The sequence below is a fragment of the Talpa occidentalis genome, unplaced genomic scaffold (assembly GCF_014898055.3).
Source record: "Talpa occidentalis isolate TD23 unplaced genomic scaffold, MPIMG_talOcc4v2.1 talOcc4.10, whole genome shotgun sequence".
NCBI classification, from domain to species: domain Eukaryota; kingdom Metazoa; phylum Chordata; class Mammalia; order Eulipotyphla; family Talpidae; genus Talpa; species Talpa occidentalis.
This window is the reverse complement of record NW_023600993.1, coordinates 106,280,159-106,302,327: the sequence shown is the minus strand read 5'-3', so window position 1 is coordinate 106,302,327 and position 22,169 is coordinate 106,280,159. Positions and strand designations below refer to the sequence as shown.

Here is a 22,169-nt window from a genome sequence, read left to right as displayed (position 1 = left end):
CGGCGCTGCGGAGGCCGCGGGCAGCTTCACAGTCCAGCGCTCAACCGCTGTGCCACGGCAGGAGGCCTCTGCCTGAGTCTTCTTGGAGAACTCTGGGTTTTTGTCAGATCCTGGTGCATCGGGGATGAGCGTGGGCAGGTGGGGCCTCTCACCTGGTGCCCCTGCCCCTCACCTGACCCCCCACTCCTCACCTGACCGCCCACCCCGCCCCTCTCACCTGAGCTCTGCCAGAGCTGCAGAGGGGCCTGCCCAGGGCGTCACCCAGTTGGCCTGGGAAGGCCCTTCTGCTGTTGTCCTCACGTTGTCTTCTTTCTATTCAAATGGGGTGCACTGGGCAGCAGCGCCCCGCCGGGGCTGGGGCTCACGAGGACCAGGGCTCAGGGTCCCCCAGCTTGCTGACCGCTCCCCAGGAAGGTGGCGGGGCGGCGGGTGTCCTGCTGAGAGCTCTAGGAGCCCATCAGTGGCGCTGGCCTCGGGGTGACCGCACAACCTTGCCCTGTAGTGCAGGCGTTTCAGTCCCTGGAACCACCTCGCGCGTGGGGGTGACGGGCGCTCGGGCAATTTTCCCGCGGGGCTCCCCGCCGCCCTGACGCGCTCTGTGGACCGAGGGGCACGTGCGCTGGGAGAGGGGAAAGGTCGTCCGACGACATGCGGGGGTGCGCTTGCGTCTGCCGGGAAAAAAGACACCGCAAAAGCGGGGGTTGCGCCCCAAAGACAAGTGGGCCCCGGGGTCACGGGCGAGCAGAGGCGGCGCTGGCCAGCGCGGGCCCCGAGGACGGCGGGGGGGGGGGCGGGGGGGGGGCGGCCCCGAGGGCGCCGGGCGGGACCGCGCGGGGCGGGCGGGCGCGGGGCGGCTCACCTGGCGACCGCGGGCGTCCCCGCCGGTGTCCCCGGCCGCCCGCTCCGCCCCGGCCCGCGCCTGGCTCCGGGCTGTCACTGGACACGTGGACACTCGACCCTGGGGGCGTGGGAGACTCGGAGACCCCGGCCGGGCCCCTGGCCCCCCCCCACCGCCCCGCGGCTCGCCCCGCCCCGCCCCGCCCCGCCCACTCCCCCTCCCGCGCCCCGCCCCGCCCACTCCCCCTCCCGCGCCCCGCCCCGCCCACTCCCCTCCCGCGCCCCGCCCCGCCCACTCCCCCTCCCGCGCCCCGCCCACTCCCCCTCCCGCGCCCCGCCCCGCCCACTCCCCCCCCGCGCCCCGCCCCGCCCACTCCCCCTCCCGCGCCCCGCCCCGCCCCGCCCCGCCCACTCCCCCTCCCGCGCCCCGCCCCGCCCCGCCCCGTCCGGAGCTGCGCGCGCACCCGGCGGCGGGCGGGCGGTTGGCGGGGCGGGCGCGCCGGGGGCGGGGCGCCGGCCGGGCGGGGCGGGGCTACCGTTGCGGGGCGGGGCGGCGCCTGCGCGCTGCGCGGCCAGCGGTTTCCGCCCCCAACGGCGCCCCGGAGGCCGCGCCGTCCCGCTGGGCGTCGCCCGCCCCTCCGCGCCCTCGGGCCGCGCCGCGCGCCCCGCCGTTGGCCGGCATGTCGGCGCCCGGGCCGCGGGAGGCGCCGCAGGCGGGCGGGCCGGCGGGCCCCGAGGGCGCGGACGCGGCGCCGGGCGAGGCGGGCGCGGCGGCCGACCTGAGCCTGGTGGAGATGACGGAGGTGGAGTACGCGCAGCTGCAGCACCTGCTGTGCGCGCACCTGGACGCCGACGCCGAGCTGGACGCGCGCCTCGGCCCGGCCTTCCTGGCGGCCGCGCCCGGGGCGGGCGGCGCGGGGCCCGCGGCGGGCGCGCCGCTCTTCCCGGTGCTGTGCCCGCCCGCGCTGGCGGACGGCGGCTTCGCGGGCGCCGCGCCCTGCCTGGGCCACGTCGACTTCCAGGAGCTGCGCATGATGCTGCTGAGCGAGGCGGGCCCCGCCGACCGCGCGCCGCCCGCGCCCGCGCCCGCGCCCGCGCCCCCCGCGCCCGCCCGCGCCCGGCCCGACGCCGCCTGCAAGGAGAACGCGGCGGCCGACGCGCCCGAGGCGCGGGCCAAGCCGGCCGTGCGCGTCCGCCTGGAGGACCGCTTCGGCAGCCCGGCCGAGCCCGCGCCCGCGCCCGCGCCCGCGCCCGCGCCCGCGCCCGCCCCGCGCGCCGCCGAGGCCCCCGAGCCCGGCCTGGCGCTCGGCAAGTGCGTGCGCCCCGCGGCCCCGGGCGGCGCTGCGGGGAGCGGGGGGCCCCGGGGGCGGCGCTGCGGGGAGCGGGGGGCCCCGGGGGCGGCGCTGCCAGGGAGCCTCTCCTCAGAGGGCAGCTCTGCCGGGGGTCCTCCCCCCAGGGGGTGGTACGGGGGAGTGGGGGCCCCCAGAGGGCAGCTCTGCCAGGGGGCAGCCGCCCTCCTGGAGGGAGGACAGGCCTTTTTCACAGAGGGCGGGCGGGCGGGCGCCGTCCTGCAGGGGGACCCGGGACCAGCCAGCCGCCCGGCCCTCACCTTTGGGGTGCTTTGTCTCGGCAGCTTGGTGACCCTCATTCGGCACCCGTCGGAGTTAATGAACGTTCCTCTGCACCAGCCGCAAGGCAAGTGCACGACGCTGGTGAAGAACAAGACGGCCGCGGCCACCGCCGCCCTGCAGTTCACCTACCCGCTCTTCTCCGCCAACGCCTGCTCGGCCGGCGGCGCCTCCGGCCTGCCCCAGGCTCAGGTGGGGCCCGCGGCCCGGGGTCGCCCTCCCGGCGGGTGGCTCCCTGCGTGGAAGCGGCGGCGTGGCTGCGGCGCGGCGAGGACGCCGGTCACGTGCCGAGGCCATTCTGCTGCTTCGCCTTTTCCAGAGTTCTGGCAGCTCGTGCTCCATACTCGAGGCTGCCAAGCACCAGGACCTCGGGCTGCCCAGAGCGTTTTCGTTCTGCTACCAGCAAGAGATCGAGTCCACCAAGCAGGCTTTGGGCGGCAGGAACAAAGCGCTGCCCGAGCAGGTTTGGATTAAAGTGGGAGGTAAGCCACGCAGCAGGGGCCGGGGCGGCTTCCGGAACGGGGGCGCGAGCTTTTGTCTGGGGCCCTGCCAGCCTCCCCGCAGCCCCATGTGGACACTCGCTGCGGGCACGGGTCGGGGCTGCTCTGTTTTAGGGCCTACAGACACAGGGAGGAGCCCCCGCCACCGGCCTTGGCAGTGCTGTCCATCAGCCCTGTCAGTTTACACTTGGAGGGCGAGGCGGGGCCCGGAGCTCGCAGCCCCAGGAGACCCTCCCCAGGGCCAGGGTTGTGCTGGGAGGGTGAGACCCTGGGGGTTTGGGAAGCTTCCGAAGTGAAGAAACCGCCAAAGGCGAGCTCGACGTACCCGGACAGGACCCCTCGGCCCCTCTCTCCTTGCAGCCAAGTCCCCTTCAGTCGCTCAGACGCAGCAGCAGCGTCCCCCCAGCTTGGCAGGGGCTGGGGGTGTGGAGGGAGGCCGCTCCTCCCCCAGGCCGATAGCTGCTGCTCCCCTACTCGGACGTTTGGGCAAAGGCGGGTGTTAGCGTCTGTGAGGTCAACACCAGGCCGGCGCCTGCGCTGCCCTCCTGGGGGGCGGCTGCCCCGGCGGGGGCCCACCTGTGGCCGCCTTTGCCCTGGGCACCCCGGGCCTGCCTGTCCCAGGCGGAGGAGGCCTCTGTCGTGCTGCAGCGGAAATGCTGCGGGCAGAGTCGCTGAGGTGAGGCTGCCTTGGGCGTGCGCCTGTCCGGAGCAGCCCGCGCGGCCGCTGTGGTGTTGGTGTGTGTGTCAGGAAGGCCTTTCTGAGAAGAATTTGCAGCTTTTTTTTTTCCGCTTTGAAATCAGAAATCTTGAGCAGCTTCTTGGTTTCTCTGTTCATCCGGGACAGTTGGCGCGCGTTGATTAGGTAGGGGACTCGTGACAAGGTCACGCGGGTGACTCGCCCGGGGGTCTGCGTAGCAGTGGGGCTGCCGGCGGGCGGGCAGCCTGGGCCCAGGCGCCTTCTTGCTGCTCAACAGCTGGCGATCACTTTCGGCGCTCACGGGGTCCGTGTTACAGAGAATGAAAAATTAAAATACCGTGTTTTCCTTCTTTTGCAAAGAAGAAGCGCTATGTAAACAAGCAATAAATAAGAGGAATCGGAGTAGAATCCGCCAGCTGGACACAAGCGTAGAGCGAAGGGCCCTTGGAGAGATTCAGAACGTGGGCGAAGGCGCCCCGGCCGCACAGGGCGCCTGGCAGGCGGCGGAGGCCTCGCAGTCCAGCCTGGGGGAGCAGAGCCAGAGCGGGCCGCAGGGAGGAAGGTCCCAGCGTAGGGAGAGGCACAACCGCATGGAGAGAGACAGAAGGTAACGCTCCGGGCGCCAGGCCCGCCGCCGGCCGCGCTGAGACTCGGCCTGGGCCGCGCCAGCAGGAGCGGGCCAGCCTGCCGCCAGGCGGAAAGGACGGGCCGGTGCTTAGTGTTGCTGGCCGGGCCAGCCCCGCCCCCAGATTGGAGGATTCCTGGGGACTGATTTGGTCGTGGAGAAGGGACAGGCAGCATGAGCAGAGACTTGGGGAGCAGCCCAGGGTGCGCCCGACTGGGCCGCCCTGGCCCTCCCTCCCTGGCTCCCAGCCGAACCCCAGACTTCCAGAAGGAAAGTGGCCGCGCCCGGAATGGCCCATCTTGTCTGCCCAGAGGCCTGGGGCGCTCCTGGCCGACAGTGGGGAGCACCCCCACCAAGGAAGTCTTAGGCTCCTGGTGCCAGTCAGGCCCCCACGAGCGGGGAGAGGCACGCGCCGCCCCTGGGTCCCACTTGGCTGTCAGGTGCGCAGGAGGAGGAGGAGCTGGCGCTGCCGTCCATCGCCGCCCCGTGGCCTTGCTGTGCGGGACAGTCGAGCTGGCCGGCCGCACTGGGGGACTTGGCCAGCTCTGTTTGGGGCTCAGCCCAGGGCAGCGCAGTCGGCCCTGGCGCTGCAGGGGCGGCACGTCCCTCTGGGAGGGCTGCTGGGCCCGCCTGAGCCGCGGGTCCGGGCCTCCTTCCTGCCTTGGCCTCTGTGTGTCCTGAGCATTCACCGGGCGCCCGCTGTGCTCTGTGTGGGTGGTGAAAGTTTGCTTTCTCGCTCTGCCACGCGCCAGTTCACCGCTCCCTGCGAGCTCGTCCCCTCACCCCGGGTCCCGGCCGTCTGGCAGCTGGAGTTGCGCGGGCGCCGTGCCCAGGGCCCGCTCTGGCCACTCTGCACGGCTGTCCAGCTGGCCACAGCTGGAAGCATGGCGAGGCGTGCGTGGGGGGACGGCGCGGCGCTGGCCGGTGAGATGGGAGGCCGCGGGTGGTCTAGCGGCCAGCACCGGTCGGGGCAGTAGCGGGCAGGCTCGGCCCCGCTGCCCGGGCCTGGGGCAAGCTCCGCGCAGCTGCGGGCTGAGCGCTTTGGCGGGCCCCACGCACGCTTCTGCCTGCAGTCTCGGGGTTTGGACCCGGCCTAGCCTGGAGACTTCCTTGCTCCTGGCCTGTGAGAGGCAAACAGGGAAACTCCCCAGGGGCCGCGGGGCGTGGCCCTGAGGGCCGCAGCGCCGGGCCCGGTGACCCAGACCTCTTGGCGCCGTGTCGGCGTCCCGGCTCGGCTCTGTGTGACGCTTCGGGTTTGGTCTGCAGGCGCAGAATCCGCATCTGCTGCGACGAGCTGAACCTGCTCGTCCCGTTCTGCAACGCCGAGACCGACAAGGCCACGACGCTGCAGTGGACCACGGCCTTCCTGAAGTACATCCAGGAGCGGCACGGGGACTCTCTGAAGAAGGTGGGTGTGCCGCGGGCGCTGGCCCGGGCCCGGCCGGGGTGAGGTGCTGTGGCCGAGTCGCGCAGCTCTGCTCCCCGAAGGCATGGCTGGTCGACGCCAGGGTCGGGGCCACGGCCATCCACAGCCTGCGGCCCGTGCCTGCCCTGGCGGCGCTTGGAGCCGGGCTTGAGGCGCGTCGGGGGGAGGCGGTGAGGCCGGAGCGCGGGGAGCAGAGTGAAAGCGGCGTTTAAAGCTGACGCGGGTTAACAGTCGGGACGGCGCTGCCCCGAAGGCGGGGACGGGGTGTTCCCCGGTGCTGGGGGACTGGGCCCGGCTGGTGCCCTGGGGCGACGGAGGCCTGGGAGCCAGCTGCTCCTGGGGCCCCTGGGAGCGAGGCCCTCACCGTCCGCGCCAGGCTGCAGCCGGCCGGTGGGGCTGGCCGTCTGCGACGGGCACTGAGCGCCGCCTGCGTGGGTGCGGGGCCCGGCCTGCGCTCTGCCCTTGCTGCTGGCGGACACTGGTGCCCGCGCGACGCTCCTGTCCTCCCCGTGCGCTCAGGCGACTCTTCCCGCCGGGCGGGGCTGGGCCTGCCCAGCCGGGGCGTCTGGTCCAGGAGCGGCCCCCGTCCTCTGAGTTCAAGGTGGTCGTCGTCACAAAGCCTGCACCCGGCTGTGCTGGGGAGAGCGCGGCTGGGCCTGCTCGGTGCCGGGGGCTCGTGGCCCGTGTTTCATTTTCCCTCCTCTGCCCCTCGCTCCCCTCCGGCCTGTCGCTCGCCTGTGATCATTTTGCTTTGTCAGTTCCTGTCTGTTTGCTGACGCCCGTCTCACCCACGGGCACCTAACGTGAAGCGCCTGTCCGCCGCCGCTGCCCACAGGCCCCCCCAGTGCCTCCCCCCCACCCCCCGAGCGGCGCCCTTGGTCTTCCCCGGGACGACCTGCCCGCGGCGGACAGACCTCCGGCCCGGCCCCCTCCGCCCGCGGCGCGGGTGACCCCTGTGGCCCCGGCCGCTCGGGGCGGTGATGGCCTCGGTCCCGGGTCGCTGCCCGGAGGGGGCGCCGGGCCGCCCGGTGGCTCCAGTCTTGGGCGTTGAGGTAAATCCAGGTGGTCCCACCCGCGGTGTCTCGGGTGCGCCCCGGTGAGTTGTCTGTCAGGGTTTGTGGCCCGTTCACGAGCCGGGCTGCCGGGGTCTTGCTGTCCAGCGGAGAGCTCGCCGTGTGTCTCGGGCGCTGACCGTCGCTTGCGCGGCGCGTGGTTTCCCCCCGCTCGGCCGTCCTGTCAGGCTGCTGTTCTCTTCCTTCCGAGGCCGTCCCGGCCGCTCGTTTCATTTCACCGGAGAGCGGGGCTTCGCCCTTGTTCCCGTGGCGTCACCTCTGGTTACGCCGCCGTCCCCCTACCGCTCTCTGCTCGAGGCAGGCCCCTGGGTTTAATAAAGCAAGAATTTCTATTTTTTAAAACGACTGATCGTCTGGCCTGTGTCCCGTCAGCGGTGAGTCCTCCGCCCGCGGCCGCGTCCTTCCAGCGCGCCGCTTCTCAGTGAGAGCTGCAGGCGCGGCGGCTCTGCCACAGGCCCGGGGGAAGCGGCCCGGCCGTGTCCTGCCGCCCCCGGGCCCTCAGCCCCCAGGGGTAACCGCTCAGAGGCCGGGGCTATGCTTGCCGGGCCGAGCCTGTGGCGCTGGTCTGTGTCTCCCGCCCGCCAGCCCGGCGCTTCCTGGCGTCTGACCCAAACCCCCCACTGAGGCAGTTTCCTGCCCGCTGTGGAGGCCACCTGGGCCGACAGCCTCTCGTGGGGTTGCGATAAGTGGTAGGGCCAGGGTCCCCGCGTGGGGCCATTTGGGAAGTGGCTCCAGGGACCGCCTGTCTGCAGAATGGCGATTGTTTTCCCGATTCAGCCCGTCCCCTAGGCACAGCCGCCTCGCCAGGTGCATGAGCCCCGGGGGCAGGCGTCCCCCCGTGGCTCCCATGGACGGCGGCTGGACTGGGACGCGGGAGGGGGCCTGCACCCGAGCCCCACCTCCCTGCCCCACCTCCCTGCCTGCCACCCTCGGACGAGGCTCCCGCATGGGTCAGGGGCGCCAGGAGACTCACCCCGAGAACCCCGGGAAGGCTCTCAGCAGTTGGCTGCTGCGGTCAGGACAGGCGCTGGGCAGCGAGGGGCCCAGCCACTGGGGCAGGTGAGCAGGCGTGGAGGTGCTGTCCGCCCGCACTGGCTCTGGGTCTGCGCCCCAAGAACTGAAACCAGGGCCCGAGCAAGTGCTTGCAGGTGCGAATGTTCACGGCACCCCGGAAAGCCTTACTGTCCAGCGGCCGACGGCGCCCGGCACAGCTGGACGCAGGGCCCTGGGGGACTCTGGCCGCAGCAGCGGAAAGTCGGTGCAGGGCCAGGTGCGGGTCCGTGGGGTGACGGAGGGGTGCAGAAGCAGGCGATGGCGCCCCCGCCCAGTGGGCTTGGTGCTAGGGGACGTCCCGAGGGCAGAGCTCGTGACTTTGCCACCGGAAACGCATGTGAACCTGGACCTCGTGACCCACGGATGCTGCGCTTTCGAGAAAGCCGTGTGCACTTGTCACGCCGGCACAGAAACGGAGAGAACGGGCGGGGGCCCACCCCGCACTCCCACCCTGTGACCCCGTCGTCTCTGCACCTCGGAGAGTGCGTCCGGCCGGGGCTGTGCAAGGGCTTGCGCCTCGCGGGCGCCCATCCTGTCGTGCGAGGTGGCGCTGGCCGCGGGCTTGGGCTCAGCCTGACCGGCCACTGAAATTGAGGCCTTTGAGGAAGTGCCTGCAGTGGGGCAGCCGGAAGCAGAGGGCTGAGGTCTGGGCCCTGCCGGCTGGGGTGCTTGCGGGGTGGGGTGTGCGGTGCACGTGCATGTGTAACGGGCGGTGTCGGGGGCTGGGGGGGAGTCCTGCCGTCAGCGGTGGCCATGGTCGCACCACAGTGGGTGCCCCTAGCCTTCCACGCCCGCCGGGTCGGGTGGCCACCATCCATGGTGGCTGTGCCTGCCGCACCGCCCAGAGCCCCAGAGGCCGTGGAGCCGCAGGTGGGTCAGACGCGTGGGCAGCCGAGGCACCGCCGGACGGGCGGGAGGTGAGGCGGCTGGAGGACAGCCTGCGCCAAACCTGTCCCGGCCGCCCTGGGCAGGGCCCAGGCGGGGTGGCGCTGCCTGAGCAGCAGCCCTGCTGCCCAGAGGCCGGACGCGCCGACTCCCGCGGACGACACGCGGACGGCAGCGCCGGGGTGACCTTGTTGGGCTGGCGGCGGCCAGGATGCTGCTTTGTCGTGGTCGTCGGGACTGAAGGTGCCGGCTGAAGAGAGGCCGGGCCGCTGGGCTGGGGCCACGTGTGCGGCCGGCCGCTTAACGCTGCTTTCTTGACTCTAGGAATTTGAGAGCGTATTTTGCGGTAAAACTGGCAGGAGGCTAAAGCTGACCAGACCAGACTCCTTGGTGACTTGCCCCGCGCAGGAGAGTCTGCAGAGCGGCCCCGCCGTGGACATGGAGTGACCGGACCTGGCCCGGGCCCCACAGCCGGGACGCCAGAGGGGACTTTGAAAGCCCATTTTGTGAAAAGATTTATCTAGAACGAAATGCTTGTCCACTCAGGTCCTCAGACCATTTGAGGATGAAGACATCTGGGCGATTAGTAAGTAACTTCTCAATCATCTGTCTGATTCTATCATGTTTTCAGGACATGATGCCTCAAAAATGAACTTCCTTTGTGATTTCTTCAGCCTTACGAGCTACGTAGCTTTCCCTTGTTTTATTCACCTTTCACACACGCCCCTTAGCAGCTGGAACAAGTTAAATTGTTCCCCTAGCAGTAGTTTGGAGCTTTTATTTCGCTTGTCTGTTGCCTGCGCGTGTGGCGCCCGCCCTGTCCCGACCGTGCGCTGGAGGCTCCCGCGGCGTCCTCGGCTGCATCTCCCCGGGGCTGCAGCCCTCGTCCCCTGTGCAGCCATTGCTTCCTGTGCAATAAACGGCAGTGTTTGGAACTGAGCTTTTCAAATGAGTGACTTTATTTATCACGACAGACAACACCGCAGCTGCAGGGGCGCCAGGTCATGGCTGCAAAGGCCGCTCGCGGGCACAGCCTTGGCCAGGGGCGCCCAGCGACTCCGCCCGGGCCCTCAGCCTCGGCGTAAACGCCGTGTAGACGGTGCGGGCTGTGTCTGTCTTGGGCGTCGAGCAGATGCCACACGTGTGCTGGGGCGGCGCACACCGGTGGCCGAGGTCCGTGCGGCCCGTGGCGATGGCGGGATGGCACTGTGGACGGCGGCACGGCGGGTGCTCCGGGGATCGGTGTCCGGTGCTGCCGTCGGGGTGTGGAGGGCGGCCAGGAGGCTCTCGGCCCAGCCCGGCGGCGCGGCTCCGGCGCCCTGTCTCACTTCAGTTATGTTCTAGGAGCTTCTAGGAGCTGACTTTTCCCCGCCCCCTCCTACCACGGCTCCCTGGCAGGCCGAGCTGTCGCAGATGCCCGGGGTCCCCTGAGCACCAGCAGCACCGGGAAGGCCGGGATCTCCAGGAAGGCCGGGCTCACCGAGGGCCCCGTCACGGCCGTCTCTGCTGGCACCAGGGACGCCCTGCGGTCCTGGGACAGAGCAGGTGAGGTCAGAGCGGGGGGTGGGGGATGGGGCAGCACGTCCCTGCCCGGTGGCCCCTGGGCGGGAGAGTGAGCTGCACCCAGGAGGGCCCGGGTGACCGACTATCCTCCCTCCGGGCAGAGCGCTGCTAGCCCCCCCAGGCGACCCACGCTCACTTGAGCTGTCCTGAGACCGAGTCTTTGATGGGCATCCCCAACCCCGCTGACGCCCCTCTGTTCCCAGCCCTGCTTTGTCAGGAGGTGCGGCCTTTGGGACCCAAGAGCGTGCTGGGGCCGACCCTGCGCCGACCCGCGAGGACCAGGACCACGGCGGCGACCGAGACGGCGTACCTTGGAGCCCCTGGCCTCCGTCAGGCCCATCCAGGCCCACGCCAGCTGCGCCCTTGTCTCCTCGGTCCCCCTGCGCCCCTGTCGGGGATGGAACACGCACCAGGTTAGGACCTGGCTCTGCGGGCGCCAGCACCACAGCCTGGCACGGCCATGCCCACCTCCCGCCCTGCTGGCTCGGGGCAACGGCCCCCTCGGCCCGCGAGTGAGCACGGCCGCTCTGGAGCCGGGCCTGGCCGCTCGAGGGGGCTCGGTCTGTCCTGCCCGGCCAGCCTGTCACTGTCTTTGTCGCCCCCACAGCCTGTCAGCAGTGGGCCCTGTGGTGGCCGTAGTCACGAGGCCCGTCGGGGCACTGGAGCTGGCACTGCCCGGCCCCAGGCAGCACCCGACTGCGTCCCCAGCAGGGAGCCTCTGCCCGCAGCCCGGCCTCGTTGCGCTCTGCTACGTGTCTGGAGAACCAATAAAAGTGGTAAATGCCGCCTCCGAGGTCTGTCTCCAGGGCTCCTGCCGAGGGCCCAGCGCGGGCGGAGCGCCCGGTGGCCGCAGCAGCGCCGGGCATCACACTCGGCTTCATGGATGAAGAAGGGGACTCGCGCGGCGACGTCTCCCCTTGACACTTCCGCCCAGAGGTTATTTTCCAAACGGGGAATCACCCGGTCGGGGCTGGACGCCCGGGCCCAGAGCCCGCGTCCGGGGTGTGCCTGGGCCGGCATGCGGCTGCGGGAGGCCGCTGAGGCCCGTGTGTGTGTCCTCGCTCCCCTGGGCGTCGTCCCGGGGGCTCCGGTGCCGCCCGACACCCGTGACATGAGCACAGCAGGAGGCCCCTCAGGGCCCCTCATCTAAGCCGCCTCCTGCTCCCCCCAGTCCCGGGCTGGGCCGTGGCGAGGGGCGCCGAGTTTCCTGGCCTCCACAGCAGACGCGCTCCCGCCACTCGGCACCCCCCAAGCTGGTTCCCTGTGGGCGCCATGGGGCCCTGGCGCCAGCCTGAATGCACAGGCCCCAGCACAGGGCTCTGCGGGCGCCCAGACGGCGTGTGGGCGCAGCGACACCGACAGGGTTGCTGGGGCGCACGGCAGTGGGTGGGACCAGGCCCCCACCCCAGTCCTGGGGCGTCTGCAGGGAGACCGGGCTCTACCCAGGGGTGGGGCTCCCGCCACGGAGGGACTCGCCACTCTCACCTCTAGGGCCGGGGTCCCCCAGCTCTCCAGTGGGACCACGATATCCAGGGGGCCCTCGGGCACCAGGGTGGCCAATGGAGCCAGGGGGCCCCGGAGGGCCGGGGGGCCCCGCTGGGCCAGGCCGGCCGATGGAGCCGGGCGCCAAGGGCTTCCTCAGGTGTGCGGCCAGCTGCGCGACTTGTTCTTTGGGGGAACAGAGGGCAGACGCTCACGCAGGCAGCCTGGCAGGGCGCTGTGCCTGATGCTGCCAGCAGGCGCCAGGCAGGGAACGTTCTGCTGGGCAACGCCACGAGGCCCAGGGATACAGAGGGTCGGGTCCGTTCCCCAGGACTGTCGTGGCCACGAGAGGCCAGACCGGCTGGCGGCGGAGCAAGGGGCTGGGCCCGCCGGGACTCACCGCTGATGAGGCCCCCGCACAGCTCCCGCACGTGCTGCTCGCTGGCTTCCTTCCCCTGGAACGCCCCCGTGAGCCCATCAGCACCTCAGGCCTGTGGGCACCGACCCCCCGCCGAGGATGCCCCGGGTCTGGACAGGGTGAGCCGAGCCCAGCAGAGCCGGAGCCAGGAGACACGCACCGGGATGCCAGGCCTCCCCGTGATGCCGGGCACACCCCGCGGCCCCTGGAGGCCCATGGGGCCGGGGGGCCCAGGGACGCCCTCCACGCCGCTGGTGCCGTTGGGGCCCTGGATGCCTTTCGGGCCCAGCTCCCCTCGGCTGCCGGACTGGAGAGAGCAGGACGGGTCAGGGCCAGCACCCCTGTGCCTGCCACCCGCCGGCCACAGCTCCAGGCACCCACCTCTCCTTTGGGTCCCACGGGGCCGCTGGGTCCCTAGAAACGGAGGCGTGGTGTTGGGCCAGGGGGGTGTGGGGTCCCCAGTCCATGGAGACGCGGGCCGCTACCCTGTCCTCACTTGGTGTTGCTGGGGTGGCCGCCGGCCCTGCTCGGACCCCCAGCACCCAGGGCCCCGGGGCGCAGCGTGGGGGCCAGCCCTCCCGGTCCCCCGGGAGCCAGCGCGGGGCTGCTTCCTGGATGCCCAGAATCCATCCATTGGGGCTGCCTCAGAATGGGCCAAGACCCACCGCGTGCCCTGAGGGCTGGTGGGGGGCCGGGGCTCGCCAGGTTCCATGTTGGGCCCGGCTTGGCCAGTGTCCGGGACAGCAGCGCCTTCCCTGAGACTGCCCTGCGTGTGGCCAGCACCGACGGCCACCTCCCCATGCACAGTGTCCACCTTCAGCTGGCCTCGGCCCTCGGAGACCTCCTGCCCTGCGCGAGCCGGGGGGTACCTGCGCAGCAGGGGACTGGACGCCACACTCACCAGGTCTCCCTTGTCCCCGGGCAGGCCATCGGAGCCCGCGAGGCCCTGCAAGGGACACCAGCGTCACCGGCACCCGCACCCACCCTGGGGCCCAGCTCGAGACCTGCCCCAGCAGACAGGGGCCGCGGGCCAGAGGGGCAGCGCCTGCGTGTGCCCAGGGCGCCTGGTCAGGGCCGCTCCTGCTGACCACACTCACCTGGTCTCCCTTGGGACCCGCGGCTCCTCCCGCGCCCTGGGGGGAGAGCAGGGTTAGGGGGCCGTGACCGGGCAGGGGAGTGGTGCACACCCCCACACGCCTGCCCCATGCCAGCTCCAGACGGCAGCCTCCTCCGCCACGCCTGCGCCTGGGGCCGGGGTGTTCCCCGGAGGCCTCCTTCAGGGTCCTGAGCACCAGGCACCCGGGCCCATGCCAGCTAGCAGTCCCATGTGGGCAGCCAGGCCTTGCCACACCTGGGGATGCTTGGGGTGTGCACGCGCTCCGGGGGCATGGGGCGGCAGCTGCTCAACCCCTGGCAGCGTGTGAGCACAGCAGTGGGGCGTGCGGGAGGACGGAGCAGGTGGGAGCGGGCCTGGTGTCGCCGGCCCCAGCCCTGGCATTTCCTGCCTGGAGGCCGAGAAAAGACCCACTGTCCAGGCCACGGGCCGCCGTCAGGAGTGCCCGGGGGTGCCGGGGCTGCAGATCCACCCGTCCGTGGCTGTCTGGGGCGGGTGTGGCTCGCCTGGCACCCCTTGGGCAGAGGGCCCAGCGGGCAGGCGGGCAGAGCCCAGGAAACCCATGGGGTCTGCAAGGACCTGGTGCGGCATGGCCAGGTCAGGGGACGCATGGCCCGTGTCAGGAGGAGCAGTGCTGTGCGGAGGCCGCTGGAGGCCGGGGAGCTGGGGCAGGGCCAGTGGCTGCCGCGCAGAGGGAGCAGGTAGCCTGTGCCGGGGAAAGCCTCCCAGGAGCCGACAGGTGGGTCCTGGCGCCAGGCGTGGCCGCCCCTGGGGTCTGCGGGGCCTGTGCCCACGGGACGGTGGGGAACCCCCAGACACTTACCCTGTCCCCCACGCCGCCTCGGAGGCCCTGCGGGCCCGGCAGGCCGGAGTCCCCCATGCTGCCCTTCCGGCCCTGCAGACAAGGTCCAGCTTGTCAGCACCCACAAGGGAGCCCAGGGCGGCCAGCCCCGCCCTGCGGCCCGCTGGACCCCGGAGCCTCACCCTCACTCACCTGGAAGCCGCGGACGCCGGGCGTCCCAGGAGGGCCTTGTGGGCCCAGAGGCCCCTGGAAGACACACGAGGGCCCGAGTCCCGCTCCACCCCGGAGGCCAGGGCGCGGTTGGGGTCCCCGAGGCACGCCCAGCCCTGGACTCACGCCCGCCCCCACCAGGGCTGCGGCTGCAGAGTTGCCCCCTGTCCAGAGGGGCTCCGAGCCGGAGAGCCCCCGCTCCCGTGCAGGCGCAGCCACAGCCCCTGCCCCTGCCGCGCCCACTCACCGCCGAGCCCCGGTGGCCAGCCTCGCCGCGCTCCCCAGCCTCGCCGGCGACTCCCTGCACACAGAGGGGCGTCAGCAGGACCCGGGGCGCTGGGGGCGGGGGGCGGGGGCTGCCATACTCACGGGCACGCCGGGCTCTCCGGAAGGCCCCGCCTCGCCCAGCTCTCCGGCTCTACCCTGCAGGGAAGGGGGCCTGAGAGCCGCGCCCGCCCGCCCGCCCGCCGCCCTGCCCCCGCCCGCCCGCCCTTCTCCCCACCTACCAGTTCTCCCTTCTCGCCCTTGGACCCTGCTCGTCCAGGGAGGCCCTGCAGGACAGAGGTCGGGGGCAGAGCTGCCGGGTGACAGGCAGCAGCAGCCACGGGCTCGGGGCCCAGCAGGAGCCCGAGGACCCGCGGACTGGCCAGGAGGCCTGCTTACCGGCAGCCCGTCGGGACCCTTCTCTCCAGGGGCTCCGCCACGGCCTGCTTCTCCCTGTGGGGGGATGGGCGGGCCGAGCTGGAGGCTGCCTCCCTCCCGGACCCCCCTTGGCCCGGCCAGCACCAACCTTGTCGCCATCCAGTCCAGGCACGCCGTCTCGGCCGTCCTCACCCGGCAAGCCCTGGGGACCCGGCCCGTGAGAGGCGCGTCCTGTGGGCCCCCCACGCGCCCGCCTCACACGGCCTGCCCCCCACCAGGGGCCCTGGACCCCCCGGGGCCCCTGAGGTCTCCTGGCGCAGTCCCTCGGGCTGGCCTGAGGCCACACAGGCCGGAAGGGCTTGTGCTCGGGGAGGAGGGGCGGGGGCAGCACCAAGGCAGCCAGGGGCACCCACCCTCCCGCACTCACCGGCTCCCCGCCTGGCCCGGCGGCTCCGGAGACTCCTTTGAGGCCGGGTCTGCCCTGGAAGACACAGGCCACACAGCTGGGGGCAGCTCCCCCTGGTGGTCTCACGAGCCAGTGCCCCCAACACCGCTGGGCAGGGCTGACGCTGGCCAGTCCAGCAGCCGGGCCGACAGCCAGCCAGGGTCCCGTCCTGGGCAGACAGGTGGCTCTGGGGGTGGCCAGCGGCCACGTCAGCTCGGGCAGGCCACCCGCGTGGGCTCCCCAGCCGCCGCGTCAACCTCTGCTGTGTCTGCTCCGCCGCCGCGGCCAGCTGAGGCCGAGTCCACGGCCAGGCCCCAGGGGCAGCTCGCCCACAGGCATGGCTGGGGAGGCCAAGGCTCGGGGCAGTGGAGGCCTGCCTGGACAGGGGCCACGCTGGACACCCCAGCCCGCCTGCCCACGGCCCAGCATGTCGGGGGCCCCAGGCCAGGTCCTCCCGCAGAAAGACCCCCAGAGAGCCTCCTACTTACAAGGTCACCCTTGGGGCCTCGGAACCCCTCGGGGCCCCGCTCGCCTCTATCGCCCTGAAACGACAAGGGTGGGGGCGGAGCTAAGAGCGCCAGAAGGCAAGAGGGGCAGCTAAGGGCCCCGAGCCCAGACGAGCTGACCCCAGCGCCTGTCTCCCGCCCAAACACACCCTGCCAAGCTCACCCCAGGTGCGCCCCCACAAGCCCGGGCGCCTGCCCCAAGCGGGCACCGGGAAGCTCAGCCGGACCGGCCGGCAGCAGCCCGCACGTCCCGGTGAGGCAGGGGAGGGGACGGGGCTGAGCCCGCCGGGCCTCCTCCCCCAGACGCACGTACCACTTTCCCGGGTGCTCCTGGGATCCCGGGGGGGCCTCGGAACCCGGTGGGGCCCTGGGGAGCACAGGGGACGTCTGCTCGCGCCAGGAGCCGGCTCCTCCCCGAGAGGCCGCCGCACCCTGGCGCCCCCAGCCCGCCCCCGGCCCGGCAGATGTCACCCCACGGGCCAGACACAAAGGCCCCCGGGCCGGGGGTGGCCCTGTCTGCCGCCGCCGCCGGCCAGGCCCAGGCCACGTGCCCCTGACAGCGCAGGCGGCTCCCAAGGGCCTTGGCTGGCCACAGCCCCAGGGGCAAGCAGTGGGGGGGCACTTACCCGGTCCCCGGGGGGCCCGAGTGGCCCTTGCAGTCCGCGGAGCCCCCGAGGGCCCTGTGGAGAGAGAGCTGGGGAGGCAGGGCCACGTGGGCCAGGACTATGCCTGCGCTAGGGCCCGGCCTCAGGCAGGCTCTGGGGGGGCGGGTGCAGCCCTGGGGCCAGCGCCTCGCAGAGGCTCTGCCCCTGCCACCCGCAGCAGGGACGCTGTCCAGGGCCTCCTCTGTCCTCGCCCACCCAGCCCCTCCCCGCCTCACCTGCAGCCCCATGGTGCCCGGGATGCCGGCGGGCCCCGGGGGGCCAGGGTTGCCCTGCGAAGGAGGAGGATGTGGTGGTGAGGTCAGCCCTGAGCCCTTGGGTCACTGCTGGAGGGTCCCGGGCAGGGGCATGGCCCCCCCAGCGCAGCCCTGCTCTGCCCAGAGGCTGCCTCCTGGCCCTCTCCGTCCCTCTGTGCCCTCCCGCCGGGCCAAGGGCCGGCCTCGCCCCCACGTGGGCCCCAGGGACCATGGGATCCTCTGGGTCTGTCCAGAGCCCACCGGCTCCGCTGCCCGGAGGCTGCGCCGTTACCTTCTCGCCGTCCTTGCCGACCTCTCCTTGCTCCCCCTTGTAGCCGGAGGGCCCCTGAAAACCAGCAGTGGGAGGGGTCAAGCCCACCCCAGCAGCCCAGCCCAGCTCTCCTGGCCCCCAGTGCGGCAGGAGCCAGGCCCATGGTGGATGCAGGGCCGGGCTGGGGAGGGGCCAGCGGGCCGTTCCCGTGACCCATGGTCCCCCAGGCCAGCCCCCCAGGGCCCCTATGTGGGAGGTCGTGGGGAGGTCGGTCCCCTGCTCGCTGGGCCCGTCACCCCAGGACCCACAGCCCTGGGCCAGGCTGCCTCCTGCCAGAGGGTGCCAGCTCTGGGGCCACCCGCCCTGTGCTCACCTTGAACCCTGGCATTCCTGGGGGTCCGGGGGGGCCCGGCGGACAGATGGCCGGGCACTGTCAGGAAACAGAGTGGTCAGTCCGTCCCGGACCAACGGGGGCTCCTGAGCATTCCGTGGCAGGTCTGGCGCAAGGCCTGCCCTCTGCACCTGGACGCTGGTGAGGCCAGCGGCTGCACCGGGGCGTCCAGTTGGGCGGGCTTTGCCTCGGAGCACAGCCACTCCCCAGGGGCCCCAGGGGATCCCAGTGCCAGGGCAGCGGGAGGGCACGGGAGGGCGCGGGCAGGGAGGGGCTCTCTACCGCGGGTCTCAGATGGAGGAGAGGAGCCCCAGGCTGCAGCCCAGGCCCGCCCCCACAACCCAACCCCGCCCTGCCCCGCCCCCGGGAGGCTGAGCACCGCTCCTGACTGTGCTCGGCTCCCCTCAGACAGCGCCAGCCTCTGCGGGAGACCAGGGCAGAGCCCAGTGGCTTGAGTGCCCACCTGAAGGTCCGTGGCGCCTTCGGGCAGGACGCCGGGGTGACCCTGGAATGCAGAGACAGTGCGTCTGAGCCCCCAGGCCGTGCCACCTGTGCCAGCCCTTTACCCCCCGGGCAGCGCCGGCTGGAGGCTCAGCCTGTCACAGCTGCTGGACTCTGCCAGCCTGGGGCTGCGCCGTGATCCCAGGGCCCAGGGACAGGTCGGCCCCACGCAGTCCTCATGTCCCACAGACAATACTTACGGGGGGTCCGGGGGGCCCTGGGGGTCCAGGAAGGCCTGGCAATCCTGAGGGTCCCTGGGGGAGGGGCCACAACTTAGACCGAATGGGACCATCCCATTGAGGTGAAGAAACCCAGGCTGAGCCCTCGGGGACCCCACCCAGCACCCCGCGCTGATGTCCGTGTGTCCAGGGGCCAGTCTGCCCAGGACTTCTCTTCAGGCCCATTACGAGAGCAGGGAGGAGGGAGCAGAGGAGAAAAGGGGGGTCCTGGGGGTGAATTGGGGTGTCCTGGCAGGCGGGGCACCTGTTCTGAGCAGAAGGGTGGCATGGTCACCACTCACCGGGGGGCCTCGGAGGCCAACGCCGCCTGGCAGGCCGCTCACTCCAGCCTCTCCCTGGGGAAGGAAGGGAGGGGTCTGTCCCCCGTGGGCGGGCTCCCCAGGAAGCTGGACCCTGCCCCGAGTCCCCAAGCAGGCGGGGCCTGCAGGGGGGTCAGGCTGCTGTCCCCAGGCCTGCTTTGGGGCACACAGCCCAGGTGGCTTCGGGGGCGCCGCCCAGGGTGGGGGCCTCGCGTGTCAGCAATACTCACGGGGGGTCCAGGGAGGCCTTTGCCCTGTGGAGACAAGCAGGAGGAGGGGACTCACTGGGCTGGGAGGCCCGGCCCTGCCCCTCCCCCAAATCGGTCAGGAGGTGCAAGAGACCCTTCTGGGGATAGGGGCACAGCCCAGGGCCACCCCCAGCAGAGGTCTCAGGGGGTCCCCACAGGACGCCCACTGGGTTGACCCTCCACCTCCTTGTGGGAGGGACGCACTTACCCCCAAGCCGGGAGGTCCCGGGGGTCCCAGACTTCCCTGGGGAAGGAAGACAGGTGTGGGGGGCTGGCCCAGGCCCTCCCCGCAAGCTCCCCCCAGGCCATCCTATGCCTCCCAACAGCCTGTCCCCAACAGCTGCAGGAGCAGCAGGGCTGGCTGCGGGCACCCAGAGCCCCCCAGGAAACCTCCCTGTCGTGAGGGGCCTGGGCGTGGGGCGACCCGCAAGTCTCCCGCTTCCTACAGCGGTTCTGGGCCGCAGGCAGCTCTTGCCTCAGCAGAGCCCTGAAGGCAGGGCGTGTCCCTCCACCCCACCAGGCCTCTGAACCTCAGGGGTGGTCAGCTCTAGGGCTGGGAGGGGGTCAGAAAGGGGCAGCAGCTCACCCGGCGGGGCCACAGGGGCCTCGGTCATCCCCTCAACACCAGTCCTGGTCCGGATGCCAGGGCCACTCTGACCAGCGGTGGGCAGGGCTGGGCAGGCGCGGGTGGGGGCTGTCCGCTCGCCACCGGGGCCTGCGCTCCTGCCCCTCCACCTCATCTCAGGGTGGGGCCAGCGTGGAGGGGTCAGGCCCGGCTGCCCCGGCCAGGACCTGGCCTTGGGCCAAGGCCACCAAACCTGGTGCAGCCGCTTACCCGTTCTCCGGGGGCACCCTTGGGCCCAGGGGGCCCCTCCTTTCCGGTCAGGCCCTGGGGAAGGAGGCGCGAGAGGTGGATTTGAGGGGCCGCGTGGGAAGGACTTCCCGGCAGGGGGAGGCCGGTCCTGGGGCTCCCTCCATTAGGCCGGGCCCAGACATGCAGAGAAGACCCCAGTCTGGTCGCCCATCTCTGGCAGGGGCGCCCCAAAGCCGGGGCCAGGCCCCTAACGCCCCATCCCCCCTGTGGCGGGCTCTGCCCCCCGCCCTGGGCGAAGGCTGAGGGACCCCGCTGGGGGCGCAGGGGCTCTGGGACGGGCGTCCTGCTTGAGTGGGCACAGGGTTAGCCCTGGCCGGAGGCCAGGAGGGCAGCGGTTGGGGGGGCTCCTGGGCCAGCACACTCACGTCTACGCCGGGCAGTCCTGGAAGCCCGGCCTCTCCTGGCCGCCCTGGCTTCCCTGGGCCTCCTTTCGGTCCCTGTGGGGGCAGGGGCGTGAGGAGGGGCCGCCCTGGCAGGCCTTCCTGGCGTCTGCAATGGCCTCCTCCAGCCGGCGCTGCCCGCACCCCAGCCCAGGAGGCTCCATGCCGTCTGCCGGCCCCACCTGCGCCCTCGGCCTCCCAGCCGGCACCAGAGGGTCTCCCTGTGGGGCCCCTCAATTCCTGGGCCTGATTGAGGGGAGCAGGAGCCAGTCCAAAGGGCTCTGACGGGCTGCACGGACCCCCACCCTGGCTGGCCGGGCACGGACCCAAAGAAAGCTCCAGAAACAGACCCTGCCCAGCCGCAGGGCCCACGCCCCTCCCACCTCCCCGCCCAGGCCGCCCCTCGGTACAGAATGACCCTCTGTTCTGGGCGTGCCCCTCCCCCCACAGCCACTCACCGGGGGCCCCGGCAGACCTGGCGGGCCGGCTTCTCCCTGCGGGGGCAGAGCCCACATGAGCCCCAGTGTGCCCGGCCCCAGCACCGCAGCCTCAGCCCCGTCCACACCGGGGGGAGGGGGGGTGTGCGCTGGGGCCGGGCGAGGGGTTCTGCCCCGAGGGCCACACTCCAAAGCCGTGAAGCTTCAGAAAGGCAGCCGTGAGGGCCCCTCTCCCTGGCGGGAGGCAGGAGGTCCCCAGGGACGCCCAGAACAGGACCTCACGCCTCGGGACATGGGGGATGGGGCGCCCCGGCCCGGGGGCCACGTCTGCGGACTCAGAGGGAAGCTGAGGACGGTGCAGGGCCGCCTGTCCGGGGGGACTCTTCCCCCTGCCCAGTCTCCTCAGGTGATCCCTGGGAGGGACCAGGGCCTGGGGCACCCCCGGGGAAGTCCTCCCTGGGGCCAGCGACCCCCCAGCCCCCAAAGGCAACAAGACCCACGCAGAGGGACCGGCTCCCCCACGGCAGGCCCCTCCAGGGACCCAGAGACACGCCCTGTGGCCGCATTTCCAGGCCAAAGACCACTGTGCACCCCACCCCCTTCTGGGGATGTGATCCCTGTGGCGGGTGCCCCAAGAAGGTGCTGGCTCATCGTCCCAGCCTGGGGGGGCTGGGTTTGCTCCCCACAGAGCCTTCCAAGCCCCCCCAGCAGCCAAACTCACATCAATGCCGTCCTTGCCTGGCTTCCCAGGTGGCCCTTGGGGACCAGGGGGTCCTCGAAGTCCCATTTTCTGCAATGGAGAAATGTGGTTAGGGAGCTGCACCCCGCCTCTGGCTGGCCCCTGTGCCGGTCCAGAGCAGCAGTGGGGACCGCCACAGGGGCCGGCAACCCCAGCCACCTCAGGGACCCCCAAAGCCTCCCCCAGATCCTGTCTGGCTCAGACTGCACCCCGGGGAGGGCGAGCGAGTGCGGGGAACAGAGCCTGCATTGTGTCCGCCTGCACCCGCGGGAGTGGGGGCGGAGGGCGCCAGACCCTGGAGGGCGAGGACAACCTGGTCCCGGCAGCCTCTTGGGGGCCTCCCCAGCCCCGGCGTCCCCGGGGACCCAGGCTGCGCCCGCCGGGCACCCGCGCCCCACCGCGGCGGGCTGCTGCTGGGGCGAGAGCCGGGTGGTTCCCCGCTCGCCGCTCCGCGCCCACCTGGGGCGTCCCCGGGGCGCCCCCTCACCTGCGCCGCGGAGGCGGCCAGGAGCTGCGCGAGCAGGAGCAGGACCAGCGTGGGGGCTCCGGCCATGGCTGCGCTGCTCTGAGCCGGCCGCGGGGCGCGCGGGGCCGGGCCGGGCGGCGGGGGCGGCGCCAGCTCCCGCCCAGGCGCACAAGACCCCCATTCAGCAGGGCCCACCGCGCCCGCGCATCCCGGGGGCGGGGAGGGGGAGGAGAAAGAAACCCAGTGCATTTGGGGGGCCAGCCTCCGAGTGAAGTTCCCTCAGGACTGCTGGGCTGCGCGCCCGCGCCTTCTGGAGAAAAGCAGCCTTTTCTGCGCTGCCCACCGTGCGGGAGGAGTCGCACACTGAAGGGGCAGAAGTGGGGGCCGCTCCCCAAGGCCCCTGGCAGACTCAGACTGCCCAAGGCCTGGGAAGCCCCCAAGAGGCTGAGCTCCTGAGCTAGGGTCAGGGTATGTTCCCGCCCAGCCCCGCTTCCCAGGACAAGCCTGGGCCGGGGTGCCC

The 22,169-nt window shown here is 72.2% G+C and overlaps 2 protein-coding genes across 4 annotated transcripts; one reads left to right on the top strand and one right to left on the bottom strand.

The window, feature by feature from the left end:
- The first annotated feature begins 1,517 nt into the window (after positions 1–1,517).
- Positions 1,518–11,091, top strand: TCFL5 (transcription factor like 5). 3 transcript variants are annotated; one of them, XR_005123203.2, is made up of 9 exons: positions 1,518–2,149; positions 2,471–2,657; positions 2,785–2,947; positions 4,026–4,269; positions 5,554–5,695; positions 9,049–9,310; positions 10,069–10,269; positions 10,491–10,700; positions 10,895–11,091. XR_005123203.2 is itself a non-coding variant. In XM_037501190.2 (6 exons), exons 1-6 carry the CDS (start codon positions 1,518–1,520, stop codon positions 9,169–9,171), a joined length of 1,491 nt encoding a protein of 496 aa, XP_037357087.1. In that variant the 3' UTR covers positions 9,172–9,729. The 3 variants fall into 3 exon arrangements, 2 of the variants coding, with proteins under 2 accessions (XP_037357087.1, XP_037357096.1); XM_037501190.2 differs by lacking the exons at positions 10,069–10,269; positions 10,491–10,700; positions 10,895–11,091 and having other exon boundaries at positions 9,049–9,729; XM_037501199.2 differs by lacking the exons at positions 10,069–10,269; positions 10,491–10,700; positions 10,895–11,091 and having other exon boundaries at positions 1,620–2,149; positions 4,023–4,269; positions 9,049–9,727.
- On the bottom strand, positions 9,666–21,752 carry COL9A3 (collagen type IX alpha 3 chain). Its single transcript, XM_037501177.1, has 32 exons — positions 21,671–21,752; positions 21,166–21,234; positions 20,466–20,501; positions 19,993–20,064; positions 19,589–19,642; positions 18,962–18,997; positions 18,736–18,759; positions 18,488–18,541; positions 18,168–18,221; positions 17,930–17,971; positions 17,449–17,505; positions 17,097–17,150; positions 16,787–16,840; positions 16,533–16,586; positions 16,220–16,273; positions 15,889–15,942; positions 15,383–15,436; positions 15,104–15,157; positions 14,977–15,030; positions 14,820–14,864; positions 14,683–14,736; positions 14,561–14,614; positions 14,296–14,349; positions 14,125–14,196; positions 13,285–13,320; positions 13,089–13,133; positions 12,569–12,601; positions 12,348–12,494; positions 12,170–12,224; positions 11,773–11,955; positions 10,598–10,675; positions 9,666–10,255 (listed from the first exon to the last, which is right to left on the bottom strand). Exons 1-32 carry the CDS (start codon positions 21,734–21,736, stop codon positions 10,065–10,067), a joined length of 2,043 nt encoding a protein of 680 aa, XP_037357074.1. The 5' UTR covers positions 21,737–21,752; the 3' UTR covers positions 9,666–10,064.
- Positions 21,753–22,169: the final 417 nt, after the last annotated feature.